The 14,317-nt window shown below is 47.2% G+C and overlaps 2 protein-coding genes across 3 annotated transcripts in view; one reads left to right on the top strand and one right to left on the bottom strand.

The window, feature by feature from the left end:
• Window positions 1-3,269, top strand: part of Nr3c2 (nuclear receptor subfamily 3 group C member 2) — a 60,044-nt gene extending 56,775 nt beyond the window's left edge. Inside the window, exon 4 of the mRNA XM_047567506.1 lies at window positions 612-3,269. Coding sequence (XP_047423462.1) covers window positions 612-767 — 156 coding nt within the window. The 3' untranslated portion in view covers window positions 768-3,269. The remainder of the gene's footprint in view (window positions 1-611) is intronic.
• A 427-nt stretch (window positions 3,270-3,696) lies between these two features.
• The window catches only part of Arhgap10 (Rho GTPase activating protein 10), a 284,074-nt gene continuing 273,453 nt past the window's right edge, over window positions 3,697-14,317 (bottom strand). The window contains exon 23 of one of the 2 annotated variants that reach the window (XM_047567505.1): window positions 3,697-4,837. In XM_047567505.1, coding sequence (XP_047423461.1) covers window positions 4,818-4,837 — 20 coding nt within the window. In that variant the 3' untranslated portion in view covers window positions 3,697-4,817. Of the gene's footprint in view, window positions 4,838-9,554; window positions 10,266-14,317 lie in introns of those variants that run through there. The other variant, XM_047567504.1, reaches the window with a different exon arrangement.

The raw sequence follows: 14,317 nt of genomic DNA, 5'->3' as shown, positions 1-14,317 counted from the left end.
TCCAGTAACACCATCATGGGGGGCAAGACTTCAACTCAAGAGCCTCTGTGGGGACACTTAAGATTCAAACTTTAGCATGATATATGGAATTCACAAAAGAAAAAGTGCAGTTTTTCTGATTTAAAAATAGAATATATTTATGGTTTTTAACTTACAGAATTGGGAATGGCTCAGGTCCAGGGAAGTTGGACAGGTTCTTGAGACACAGGGCAGAGAAAATGAAGTGGAGGGACAAGTGGATGCCTTCACCCTCTAGAAATCAGGCTCGACTTAGGGGCTAAGGAGCCTCAGCCCTGCCCCCTGCTCAGGGCAGGAAGCTGGGAGAAGTACTGGCTTCTCTCTTGGCCACAGCTCCATGGGCCACCGGCTGTGGGGACACTACACCAGTGAGGCACCGTCCTGCTTCTCGCCCTCTTGCCATTTGTGGGTGTTGAGCCAGCACCATCACCAGCATCCAGAGACTCACATTTAGAAATGAGGCTCTGATAAGAGCGGTTCAGTGACCCAGGTGCCACGACACCCCCCAATCAGATGACTTGGTGTTCACAGCAGCAGTCGTCGGTGGGGGGTCCAGGGAGGCTGCACATCACGCCCTTGTCTCTGTGTTGCAGCTGGTGAGCGACTTGCTGGAATTCTGCTTCTACACCTTCCGTGAGTCCCAGGCCCTGAAAGTGGAGTTCCCCGCCATGCTGGTGGAGATCATCAGCGACCAGCTGCCAAAGGTGGAGTCCGGCAACGCCAAGCCCCTTTACTTTCACAGGAAGTGACGACGCCGTCTTACCAGAACTTTGCCTTAAGTTTCCCCGTGTTATTCCACACCCGCGAAGGACCCACGAAATCACATTTTGAACACGTGGTGGTCGATTGACTGGTTCAGCAGTCTCAAGCTTGGACTCACGTCGTGGGGCTGGAGCCGGGAGCGCCGTGGACCTGGACTTGGCAAGACCTGAGCAGGCTGAAGGGTTCCTCCCTCTCCGATCCCGCTGCTTGGAAACACGTTCCTGTTCCTCTGGATGAAAAGCCATATCTAGTCAATAACTCTGATTTTGATATTTTAACAGATGGAGGTTTTAACTATGCCATGTAGTTTCTGGTATCGTTCGCTTGTTTTAAAAGGGTTCAAGGACTAACGAACTTTTTAAAGCTTACCCTTGGTTTGCACATAAAACGTATAGTCAATATGGGGCATTAATATTCCTTTTGTTATTTAAAAAACACAAAAAGAAAAAACATATACAGATTCCTGTTGTGTAATAACAAAACTCACGGCGTGGAACAGGCCCTCTCTGGGTGCACTCTGCTCCGTCACCGGATACACACTCTTAGCGTCCATTTATTATTTAATTAGGATGGATAAGATGTTAAATGCCTTGGTTTCGATTTCTAGTATCTATTGTGTTGGCTTTACAGATAATTTTTTGCAGTCTTTTGCTGTGCTGTACATTACTGTATGTATAAATTGTGAAGGACCTGAAATAAGGTGTAAGGATCTTTTGTAAATGAGACACATACAAAAAAACAAAACAAAACAAAAAAAAACTTTAATGGTGAATAGGATGAATGGGAAAGTATTTTTGAAAGAATTCTATTTTGCTGGAGACTATTTAAGTACTATCTTTGTCTAAACAAGGTAAAAATTTTTTTTTGTAAAGTGAAATGTTATGCATGCATAATGAACCGTTTACAGTGTATTTAAGAAAGGGAAAGCTGTGCCTTTTTAGCTTCATATCTAATTTACCATTTTACAGTCTCTGTTGTAAATAACCTCACTTAAACCTCTTTGGTTGTCTTTAAGCCTTTCTACTTTTTCTGTACTTTTTGTTCTGTTCTCGGTCTCCCGCTTGTGGTGTTTGAGAGACTTGAGCACGTTTTTCCGGTTTCTGCTTCGTCCTCCTTCCATCAGGGGACAACACACTGCGGTGTCTGCAGCTCCTCGCAGGTGTCCTTTGACAGCCCCCAGGGGACAGAAGGTCCTGGGAGTGCTTCAGCTTTGCAAAAGCTGCCTCTCTCCCCTTTTCCGCAAGCAGCAGAACCAGCTCTCGGAGGGGAGACTGGAAACTTGGCTCAGAGAGCACAATCCTCCCATTTCAGAAAATCCAATTTTCTCCTTTGGGGGGAAAAAAATCCATGCACTCTCTACGTCTGTCAAAGATCAGATAGTCACCTCTGATCTTGGAAAGGGTTCTGCACTCCTGGAACTGGTCATGGGAACACGTAGATCACGGCAGGATGTACTGGGACAAGCTGTCTTGGCAAGGGTCATTCAGAATGGCGTGGAGACCGGAAGATCATTAGAGGGTTTTTAGATTTTTTAAGGGTAGGTTTTAAAAAATTTTATACATAAACAGTTTTGGAGAAAAACACTACAGATCATATAAGCAAGACAGTGGCACTAAAATTTTTAATTCATTAATCTGTTTGGCACTGATGCAATTTATGGCTTTTCTCTTGCCCCAAATCACAAACAGAGATCTTTGGGGAAACGATATGATTGCACTAAATAAACTACTTTCATAGAGGCCAAATTAACCTTTTAAAAGTGGTGATGATCATCATCAGGTACTCAGTGAAATCATCATTTTCCAAAACCTAAAAGCTGCAGCTCAAGTCCAAGGCCAGGCGAAGGCAGCGATCGGATCAACACTTCACCATGCAGGCAACATTACCTTGTGTCTTTCAAAAGACACCTGCCTTATGCAAGGGGAAACCTGTGAAGGCTGCACTCGAGGGAGGAGGTTTTTCTTACCTAATTTGCAATTTCAAGAATTTAATTTATAGGCAGATCTTTAAATAAAGCCAACTTACATGCACAGCAATATGAAAGCCACACTTTGAAGGTGATAAATACATAGCATGCAGACTGGGAGATCCTGGGAAAGAAATGGCTTACAAAAGCAGCTTCAAGTTCAGACTTGAGGAATTTGAGCTTAACCAGCCAGGTTTGGGATGTTCTGCATCAGCTTTTTGTATTAACAAAGTTACTGGCTCTTTGTGTGTCTCCGGGTAACTTTGCTTGATTAAACAGCAAAGCCATATTCTAAATTCACTGTTGAATGCCTGTCCCAGTCCAAATTGTCTGTCTGCTCTTATTTTTGTACCATATTGCTCTTAAAAATCTTGGTTTGGTACAATTCATAATTCACCAAAACTTCTTCATATAATTAAAAAAAAACACTAAATTAGTTTAAAATGAAGCAATTTATATCTTTATGCAAAAACATATGTCTGTCTTTGCAAAGGACTGTAAGCAGATTACAATAAATCCTTTACTTTAATCACCTGTCGTTTTGGAAACGATTCATTTGAATGTCAGTAGGTACACCTGACTCTGCCTGTCCAGATCTTGACTAGATGCACTTCTGCCTAGAGCCAAGATGGAATAACAGGGGGTTTTGTCCAACATTAGAAAGAGCCCTACATTAGTGCATACATTAATTATCTTCTGAGACTGGATGCCTTCGTACTGCCAATGTGCAGTTCACTACGATACCCTGTAACACTTTAATATCTGCTACCTTGAAGTCCAAACACTATATATTATCTCATTTATCTTCACAATCACAGAAAAATCTGTTCAATATGCAGATTTTGAGACTCACGTGAGTGGATGCCCCATCTTGTCTCTGAAGTTGCTCCTCCGCGTGGTCTCGCTCTCACCCCGTACCCTGGGCTGCAAAGATGTCAGCTCCCCCCTCCTCGTCACCATACTTCCCACACTCATGGGCTTCTCAACCTTGATCCTTATCAGAGATCACCAAAACAGCAGTAGGCAATTACCAGCTCATTTTTAAACAGAAAACATCTATTTCCCACAAGATAAACTCAAGTACATTTTTAATGTGTCCTTTTACTGGTGACTGTTAAAATGAATTGCTTTCAGCGAGACACCACCATTTGAAAACCAAATTCAACTCTGCTTTAATGCAGTGGACGTAATTCTGGCAAACAGTACAGCCACTGACCACAGCATAGGAAAAGAGGCATAGAAATATTGTTTATAAAACATCTATAAATGAAGGCAATTTTATATTTAAATTTTTAAGAAATCAGACCTATTCAGAGCAGTGCCTTTCCCAAGGAGCCCCTAACTTGAACCAAAGCCATGTTGGCTGTGAGCCTTTTGAGAGACCCCCTCGTCCCATGTGCACCCTTGGTTAGGGTGGATGTGCTTTCTGAATTACATTGCCTTATTCTTGGATCAAGGGTGCCTTTATTTCATGCTAGGCATTTCTAAAAGCATTCTCAGGCCTAAAGAATTTAGGAATCATTAGCTCAGAACTGCCTCTACCATGGAGACAGCCAGCTACTGTTTGACAGAGCAGAAAAACCATATCTGCATATATGAGGGGTTTGTTTGCTTCTGTACATTGAATGCTCAACTAGACATTGTCCCTTTATGTAAAAGTCTATGCTAACACACATTTTGATAGACCGTACATATGAACACAAATTGAAATGACTTGATAACAAGTCTCTGGCACTTTAATTTTAAGCCATCCAATTGGTAGTGCAGCACTTCTCTTGAAAATAAAGCTGCTTCTCAAACAGTGTGGGAGGAGAAAAGATGAAGACCTGATCTCAACATTGAGCCTGGACCAGCACGAAGCAAAGGAGCAGGAGCAGAGGAGCAGGCTTAGCTACAGCTGCTTAACAAACCACTCCACGGTTTAATCGCCCAAATGGACCACCACTTATTTCTCTTAGTGTGAGTCAGCCTGGAGGAGAGGCGGGGTCTCAGACCTGGGCCAGGCTCGGCTGCCTTGGGCTTGTCCATGTATCTGTGTCTGGTCTCCGATGCCTCTGCTCCATATAGCCGCTCATCCTCCAGCAGGATAGCCTAGGCAGACAGAAGGTTTTGAAAAGCCCAAGGTGTTTTCAAGGTTCTAACTGCACCAAGTGTACTCCTGATCCATTGGTCAAAGGAGCAAGTTACAAGGTCAAACTTGCTGTCAGATTACCGAGCTCCAGGATCCAGGGAGGGATGAAAGATTGGGATCATTAAATCAACCTACTACTAGCAGTTACTCAGCTATATTTTTGCAGGACATGTGTTGCTGAAAGTAGTTTCCAAGTGTCCCCTGGTTTGGATCTGGATATCTCCATGCCCTGGGCCAGCCTGACCCAGCTGGGTTGGATCATGCTTTTCTCACTCCACTGTTGCTAAACCCTTGACAGAAGAAATCCAGGTACCAACACATGGCACCAAGCTGTCTAGATGCATCCCATGCATATTCACTGCCCCAGCTTCAAAGCTCAGGTCTCTCTCTGAGCAGTCGTCAATTAATCAAGGAGATCTTCTAACAGGAAGTTTTCCCCAACATGTTCCTCTAACCAGTAGACTGAGATACTTTTAACCAGATGTTAAAGCATTGGGAGAATGTGCTGGGCTGCCCAAATAGAGTAGCAATAAATTATTGCCCAGGCCAGCCAAGGAGAAAGAGATGACAGGCATCTGAGAAGACATTTGCAGGACAAGGAGCAGGAAAGCTGTTTGAGGACGCTTTCCTGGATTAACATCCTCAGAGGAGAGAGAAGGAAGTTGTGCGACTGAAGAAGACTTGAGACATCATTGAAACCATCTAGCCAAAGAAGGAATAGCCAGACGGGCTTTGAGAGGCTTGAAGAGAAAAACAAAACATGAGGAAATGCCCAACACTGAAGTGAACGGGGAGTAAGGACAAGCCCAAGATTATAGAGACAATACCCTTGGGAAGGAGAGAGGTTCAACAATGTGGGACAAAGAACAAGAGCAAGGAATAGTCGTTAGAGAAGCAACGCTAGAAAGAAGTAGAGGTAGCTGTGTTAGGTTTTCGCTGCCATGACAAAATACCTGAGAATCAACACTTAAAAATGAAAGGTTGTTTTGGCTCATGGTTTCAGAGATTTCATTCCAGAGTCAGTTGGCCCTGTTGCAAGGCAGAACATCATGGCAGGAACATGTGTTGGAGCAAAGGTGCTCGCCACACAGTGACCAGGAAGCAGAGACATGCAAAATGGGCCAGAATCCCAATGACCCCTTCAAGGGCACACCCCCAATAACCTAACCTCCTTTCATTAGGCTCCCCCTCTTAAAGGTTCCACCACCAAGTGCCAGTAGTGCCAAAGACTGGGGACCCAGCCTTTAGCATATGGGCCTTTAGGGAACATTCCAGGTCCAAACTCTAACAGTGGCTAAGATATGAGAAAGGAACACAGGCTAACCCACCATCATCACACCCTTGAGGCCCAACCTCTGTCATCCCTTCCACTTATCAAAGTCATCTCCCCTGCTGTGCACTCTTAGAGCACATCACCTTCTGTTTGTCACAGCATCCCAAGACGTTGGTACTCCTCTCTCCATTCCACAGAAGGAAACTGAAGCATAAAAAGGTCGAGTAACTTGGCCAAGGTCACCCAGGTACAAAACAGATTAAAAAAAACTTCAAAGTAGTTTGTTTTTAACTCAAGACCTGTACCTTCAGCCACTGTCAGAGCTTCCTGGCGCTGTGGTACCGAAGGCCCACACGCTGGGGGCTGTGCTACAGAAATGCACCTCTTCACGGCTCTGGAGGCCAGAAGTCTGAGATCAGGGTGTCAGCAGGGTTTCCTCCTTCTGTGTTTCAGGAAAGGAACTGCTGCAGGTTTTTCTCCTTGGCTTAGAGATGGTCATCTTCTCTCTGTTGTTTCTTCTCATTTTCTTTCTTCTATGTCTGTCTTCTCAGTGTCCAAATTTCTCCTTGTCATTAAAAAACCAGTCCTATCAGGTTGAGGCCCAACCAGCTGTGCTCAGTTTCACTGGTTACCTCTGGAATGGTCCTATTCCCAAATGAAGTTCCACTGGGATGTGGGGGGCTAGAACTTCACCATACGAACAGGGGCAGGTGCGCTCTGTAACGGCCGTTGTCCTCTACTGTCCCAAGACAATGTGGTCCACAACAGGTGTTTAATTAGCTTACTGACCCCAGCCAGCACTTCACTTCCTTTTCTCACCTATCCAAAGGGTGCCCTTCTGGCTCCCAGTCACTGTAGAGAGAGAATGAGTTAAACATCCATGACTGGAAGGCCCCGCGTTGCCAGCCCTACTTACTCCGCGGACCCTGCTGTGCTGCAAAGGAAGGAGGGGGGCTGCATTCCCACAGGCTCTGTTTTCCCTTGGCACCCCCTTCCCATGTGCAGGGACACCTAGATGAGGCCTGTGGGTGACAGCAGCACTTGCAGCCCCACAGCCCCCAAAACACAAAATACGAGTGCCCTCTTTTGACCAAACCACCCTCCTGCCTCTCAGCACTCAGGCTGCAGGCGTGGTCCGAGCAGCGGCAACTGGAGTTGCTAGACAGGGGACAGAGCCAAGGGCCAGAGCCCCAAGCAGGGTGGGGCTCCCACCAGAGGGCCAGGGAGCTGGCCACGCCCATCTAGCAAAACACAGCAACACGCACTCCACTCCTGGAGAAGTGAAGACGATCCTCCAGTGTAAGAAGACACCTCCGATCCCATTACTAAGTGTATTTTGGGTCATGCCCAGGGGAAAGCTCCCTGCCCAGTGGCCTTGGCAAAAAGGGCCACACTGTGCTCATGGTCACATCCTCATAGGAAACACCCTTGGCCCACTCTGGTACTACCCTGTTCCTCTCCCATCAGCACAGGATAGGTCTGCAGCTCCTAGGGCTATGGGCACTGTCACAGCCACACTGCCCTGAAGCTTCTCTGCTGTCACACTGCAGGCATTCTATGCAACAGAGGGTCCTTACAAGGATGCAGATCACAGTCACACAGTAACAGGAAAGGGACCTGAAGTCCCCATCAGCCAGGCACACACTGATCCTGGACACACTACTTCTGTCTGGACATTTCACCTCCAAACAGTTGGTGTGATTTAAGGACATAAGAAAATCATCAGGATGGGGTTGGTTTGTTTTTGTTCAAGGTCACAAAGAAAAGCCAAGCTCAGTGGTGGCTTCCTTACCCAGTGGTGGTGGAGCATTTCATGGGTGCACCTCACTGCGAACAAAGGAAATCTTCCCAGAACGAGCAAATAAAACAAGTCCTCATGCCACGCCCCTTGTTCCCTGCCCCCGGGATGTGCCCTCTAGGGATGCTGCCAGGATTTGCTCCCAGCCCAGAGCCCATAACCTCTGCCTGTAGGTGTAACCTTCCTACAGTGGGCTTTGGTAAAGTGGAACACACCAGGAACCTCTTCAAAGGAGCCTAGCTCCCCTTCTCTACCCCTAAGCCACCAGCAGGGGCAGGAAATGGCAGCCCTGAAGGTTCTGCCACCTCACCTCCAGGCAAAGCTCACTCATGCATAAGCCTCAGAGCTGGCTGCTGGAGAAGGTCCTGGGATCCTCACAGTCTCAGTATTTTCCAAGAGGCCTGTGATTTTGTATTTTCGACTACACTACATTGAAATTGTCCTTACTTTTATTTACAAAATAAGTGCTTTTCAGTAAGCACATTTCCCTTATATATATAATTCCTATGTTAGTTGACTTGCTGTTACTGTAACAAAATACCTGAGATAATCAATGTATAAAAAGAAAGGACTTATTTAGGCTTACAGTTTTAGAGGTTTCAATCCAGGACCAACTGGTCCCATTGCTTTGGGCCTGTGATGAGGCAGCAAACTCTTCACCTTATGGCCGGGACACAAAATAGGGTCCCATAATCCCCCTCAGGGCATTTCCTCAATGACCAAAACCCTCCCCCAGCCACCCCCCACAGGCTCTACCTCCCAACAGAACCACAGGCTGGGACCAAACCTCTAATAGGCCTTTGGAGAACATTCCAGATCCAATCTACAGCAATTCCAAACTCGATGCCCTTTACGTGGTCCATATGAGGCGACTCCAAAGTTGTTAATCAGGGAAACAGCAAGCTCTTGAGTCACTTTTCTGAGGAAGAGGCAACAGACACGTCCTTCTCTGGATAAATTCTTCAGAAGTCTTGACAGGTCCAGAACCTCCCTATGGGGAAGACATGTTGCTCCTACCCTCACCCCACAACCACCAGCAGCCTCTGGCACAGGGCCGGCTTCGGAATCCTGAGACCACTAAAACTGAGCTCCATGCTCCACCAGGTAAGCCCCATCCTCCCTGAGAGGTTGGCTGAGCCTGTGCCAGAGTTGGACGCTGAGGGCCCTGAGGCAGTATGGCAGGGCCAGGGCCAAGGCTGCTCCAGAAATGGTGTGGGTCTGCCAGCCTCGGACCCCTGAACCCGGCTTAACTCTGATGGCGAGAATGGTGCGAAGGCCTGGAGGACGGACAGCCTACCAGGTGGTGGGGTGACTCACCCGGCGTGAATGCAGCTGATGGGAAACCACCCCACCCTGCTTGGGGGTGCCGCCAGGCTCTGGGAAAGGTCCCGTGCAGGGCTGGGGCGGCCCTCAGGATTTCGCACAGAGCGGACCCTCCACCCCCTCCACCCCCAGGAATGTGCCCTGCTATGAACAGTCAAGGATCCACCCACAGAGTACGGTCAGTCCGCTGGCACCAGAGGGAGGCCATTTTTCATCCTATATTGTAAGAGGACTGCATGACTCTTCCCCACATTAGGCCAGACCAATCAAATAGTAAATTACATTTTATTTCATTTACAGAGAGACTTTGGGGCCAAAAGGTGACATTATACAAACAGCACACAGGTGAGGAGCACCAGGAAAAGCCGGTTATAAATATGCCCATGTGCCTGGGGTAGGTGGAGTGAATGCAAAGGCCCAGCGTGGCTGTCCGGGAAGGAGCCGGCTGGGAAGGGGCTTCTCCCTGCTCCTGTCTAGGTTGAGACCAATTCTCTTGCTCCAGCAACAGCCCCCTCCACACCATGGCCACCAGAGCCCAGCACAATGAGGAAGGACAGTTCCCTTTAAGATCTCGACCGCACGCGTGTGGGAAGAGAGGGATCCTTCCGGGTCTGGTGGTGTGTTCCTAGAGCGGGCAGCTGGGTGGCAGACAGCAGCCCTCCCTCTCATTCCATAGGCTGGATAATTAAAAATCACAATCAGGATGCTGGACCAATGAAAGGTCCATTCTGTTAATCCTGATTTCTTCTGATCCACAAATCTACATAGTCCCATGCAGTGAGTTCTAGAACCTTCCCCAGCCCTGGAGTGCCCATGGTGATCTGCAGGTCCCAGTGAGGATGTGGGTGTCTCTCCCAGCAGGTGCTTGGGTGCAGGAGCAGTGGGGGGCCCTCCAGGGCCAGGAGCTACAGCAGCTTGACGTAATTCTGTGGAATCAGCCCCCTCTTGCCATTCAGGGTCCCTTCGAGCCAGCCAGGTTCCCTTGAGGTTTGTACTGGAAAGGAAGAGAAATCACTTTACCAACATGCTTACATTTGCTGTGTCAAAGACTCAATTGGGGAGGGGCCAATTGAGAACGGACCCCCTTCTGGAACGTCCAGTCACAAGTCTCTACGAGGGTTCCAGATGGGCCTGCCATCCTGGTAGGCCACCACATTCCAGTCCATCTCTCTTCAGATAATAGTTGTAACTGGTCCCCAGCTTCCAGTCTGGTTCTTCCAATCCACTGGGCACAAAGCTGCTCAGGGAACTTTCTAGAATACACTTCCAGCACATCATTTTCCTGCTTAAAGTTAAAGCCAGGCTCTTCTTGGTCTGGTGCACAGGGTCTTGCCCCCATCTCCAGCAGCCCCTCACATTCTACCAGCCCATCAGGCATGTCAACCACCTGTCCGGAGAAATCCCAACTTGGACAACAGACCTTGGCATGCACAGTCCCTTCTTCCCAGCATGCCTTTCCCTCGCTTCTTCACCAATGTGTTCTCTCTTTAGAGACCTGGAGGGATGGCTCCTCCACCGTGGAGTCTACCTCCAACCTTCTCAGCACTTACATGCCTTACACGCACTTCCAGGCACTGGTCTAACTTCCACGCTGGATGGGGAGGTCCAGAGGGCAGGTCTGGGCCTTACACACCCACACAGTGTGTGGCACACTGCAAGTGTCCATAAATATACATAATGGACGCTTAAGGGAATAACCACACGCTGGACAGAAAGACACAGGGTCAAGGCCCTCACCAGCAGTTTAGAAATCAAATACTGAGACATTTGCTAGCCCCCAGCTGTAGCCTCCAACCATGGCCAGGAGCAGGAGAGGCACCATATGCCTAAAGAGGGGATTAGCTCACCCCACGAGCCAGCTCTGAAATACAACTTCTGATCCCAATATGAGAACCATTTTATATCCAAAACCAAGTGCAACACCCGCGGGCACAACACACCTCTGCTGAAACAATACCAACCCTCACGGTAGACAACGTCCTCCTTCCTTGTTGTTTTTTTTGAATGCCGATTGCAATTCAACGAATTGCGTTCATGGCTCATTAACGTGCAGCAGCTTCCAGTTTGGAAGGCAATATCCAATCCCAGTTGTCCTTTTCAGTGAAGTAGCCATTCGATTGCCCTCCCTTGCAGAGACGTGTACTTGTGCCATCTGCATGAAACTGGCCTTGTCACTTCCTTACATCACCACACCTCTGGCTTCAAATACAGGCCTCCCGAGTGCTCTTCTCCCCCTGCTCAGGCCTGGACAACACCTCAGATGTCAGCTTCAGCATCCCCTCCCACTGGGACAATGTCCGGGCTCCAGGCTGGATCAGGGACCCCAGCCACCCACCTCCACATTCGGCGCGTGAGAGAACTCCGAGCCCCTCCTACTCCAGGCCACAGCATGGCACACACACCATACATGTAACACGCATGAGAATTCACGTGCCCAGCACCTCGCACATCAGGCACAATCGTTTGATTAAAAAATGAATCAATACGTGCATCAGAGAGGTGCTCTCAAGGTGATAAGGCAGCATGTCGCTGCCTTCACCCTAACGCTGTTTCTCAGGGGAAGGTTTTTAAAGGCTTCTCACTTTGACTAAACACTCAAGCTGGCCAAGCCACCAGTGTGCAGTCACCATCAGGGAAAAGGACTGGAACCTATGCAAAAGGCATCGTCAGGGACGTGACTGCATGGCCACCTGAGCGGAAGGGGGCTCAGGGCTTCAGAGGCCTGGGAGAGATCCAGGCTGGCATGTGATGGCCGAGTACCACTGGGGTATGACTTGACCCCTAGGAGTTTATATACAGCCAACCTGCACATGCTTGCTGCACGCGCGCGCGCGCACACACACACACACACACACACACCTGCACAGAAACTAGGAACTAATAAAAGATAAGCTGGACAGAGAAAGGTGATTTCTCACAATGGTGGTGAAAGGGGCACTTGAATAGGAATCCAGGGACAGGCTGGGAACCCTGCCCCCAGGACAGGCCAGATACTGAGGGCCACACCCTCATTCACCTCCTCCTGGCCTTCGCCTTCCTAGAAGGTAAGAGCCAGTATCAAAAGAAATGTCACTTAGGGAAGAGACCAAGGGGACATGCTGCAATACCCAAGAGCCTGAAAGTGGCCAAGTATAGGCTGTAGGTGGGATGGAATGGGATGGAAAAGCCTGGAACACCAATAACTGAGCATCCCCAGACACAAGGTGGTTCAGAGGCTGCAGGTGAGAACTGAGAAGGTCTCCCTCCCTCTCTGGAAGCACTGAGTCCCAGTACCCACCCCAAGTTCTTCTCTATACTTAGTTTACCAAATGGCTTCTGAAAGAGGCAATGCAGTGGTTAATTTTGTCAACTTGGAAGTGTCCAGATAGTTGATCAAAAATCCTTCTAGATGTTTCTGGCTCCTGAATGGTTATAGGACCCTGGATAATTAACCCATTCTCTCAGAGCCTCAGTGTTCTACCTTTCTAAAAGAGCAGGTAAAGGATAGCTCATTAGAAAAGATTCAGGGTCTCTTGTTTTGCATAATAACCTATATACGTGCCAAATACTTAAATCATTGAAACTTCCTCTTAGTATAATGAATACCAAATTATTCATTATAATTGGCATCATGGCCCACAGGGAGGCTTGTGGTAGTAAAACCCACATTTTATCACATGTCACATTCCAAATAACATACTATTTATTTTGCTTATTTATTTGCTTAACCAGAATCACATTATACACCATATTTCACTGAATAATCACATTAACATATATTCACAAGTATTCCTAATCTTGCAAGAAAGCCAGTTTAATAATAAATGATTAAGTAATATCAGCACAATTTTTTCAATAAAAATTTCATATAATGGTTGTATTCCCACTTTTTTGTTAAAAAACAATTAGCATAAAATCTGCAATGATTATGTGGTGAAATATGGTATCATCATCTGGTACTTTAGATTTTTCAAGATTCCCCCATGTTAGGAAGATATCTAGAAAAAAAAATTGCTGGGATATGGGGTCTGTACATGATCCACTTTCCAAGATAATGCCAAATGACTTCTTAAGGATTACTCTATTTGAGAGTAACCACCAGTGGCTTTTAATGATTAATCTGGTCCACACCTGATGCTCCCCAAGCAATGGAGACATCTTGTCTACATGTGAAAGTCCAAGAAGCCTGGGATCCTCAGAAAACCAGTCTTGCTACTGAGCCAGGCCAGCTCCTGGTGACCCTGTGCCCAGCAATGACTGGTCCTGCAGGGCAGTCCGGGGGAAGCAACCACTTCCCATCAGATGGGAGAGCCCGACAGCTGCAGGGCCACCAGCAAAATGAATGATAGTAGAGTGAAGAGACACAGTATTACCTCATGTACATATATGACTGCATGACCCATGTGATCCTGCAACTTGTGTAATCAGAAAAATGAGATTATACTTTGTTTATGTATGATCAAAATGCATAAATGCATTCTACTGTCATGTATGGCTAATTAGAAAAAATAAAAATTTTTTTAAAAATGTATTTCTGGGGTTCCCCAGGCCCAGAGAAAAGGGAAAGGTCCCTGGGGCAGTCATTTCGGCTGCCCTGAGATGTTATAAACACTGCCCTCCTGGTGGGTTGTGGGAGGCATTTCCCCGAAGTGCAGAAACAAATCTTCAGCCAAGATTTGAACTCAGAACTGAAGTCCAGGTCCAAGCGGAAGAACAAGGCACAGTTATAGAGCTACATAATTACTAAAAGATCCCTTTTTCTATACTCTGGTTTAGGATTTCTCATTGCTATAGATATTCCAAACCATATAACTACAGATGCTGCGACCCAGGGGTCACTCTGACCTGCGTTTTGTTTTCCCCAAAGCCACTAAATGTCATAAGCTGGATTTCTTTGTTACCTGCAGGAGCATGTAATATATGGTATGAATATTGGACCGTTCCTAATGGATAAGTGACACAAGAACGAAGTCTTGAGTATTTTGGGTACACTAAGTGTTGCTGGTCTGTAGAAAGGGACTATTCCTGGTGACATTCCTGTGGTCCAAGCTGTAAACAGTGGATACT

The sequence above is a fragment of the Sciurus carolinensis genome, chromosome 10 (genome assembly GCF_902686445.1).
Source record: "Sciurus carolinensis chromosome 10, mSciCar1.2, whole genome shotgun sequence".
Taxonomy (NCBI): Eukaryota; Metazoa; Chordata; class Mammalia; order Rodentia; family Sciuridae; genus Sciurus; species Sciurus carolinensis.
The sequence above is the reverse complement of the archived record's forward strand: the minus strand, read 5'-3'. Positions and strand labels throughout refer to the sequence as shown.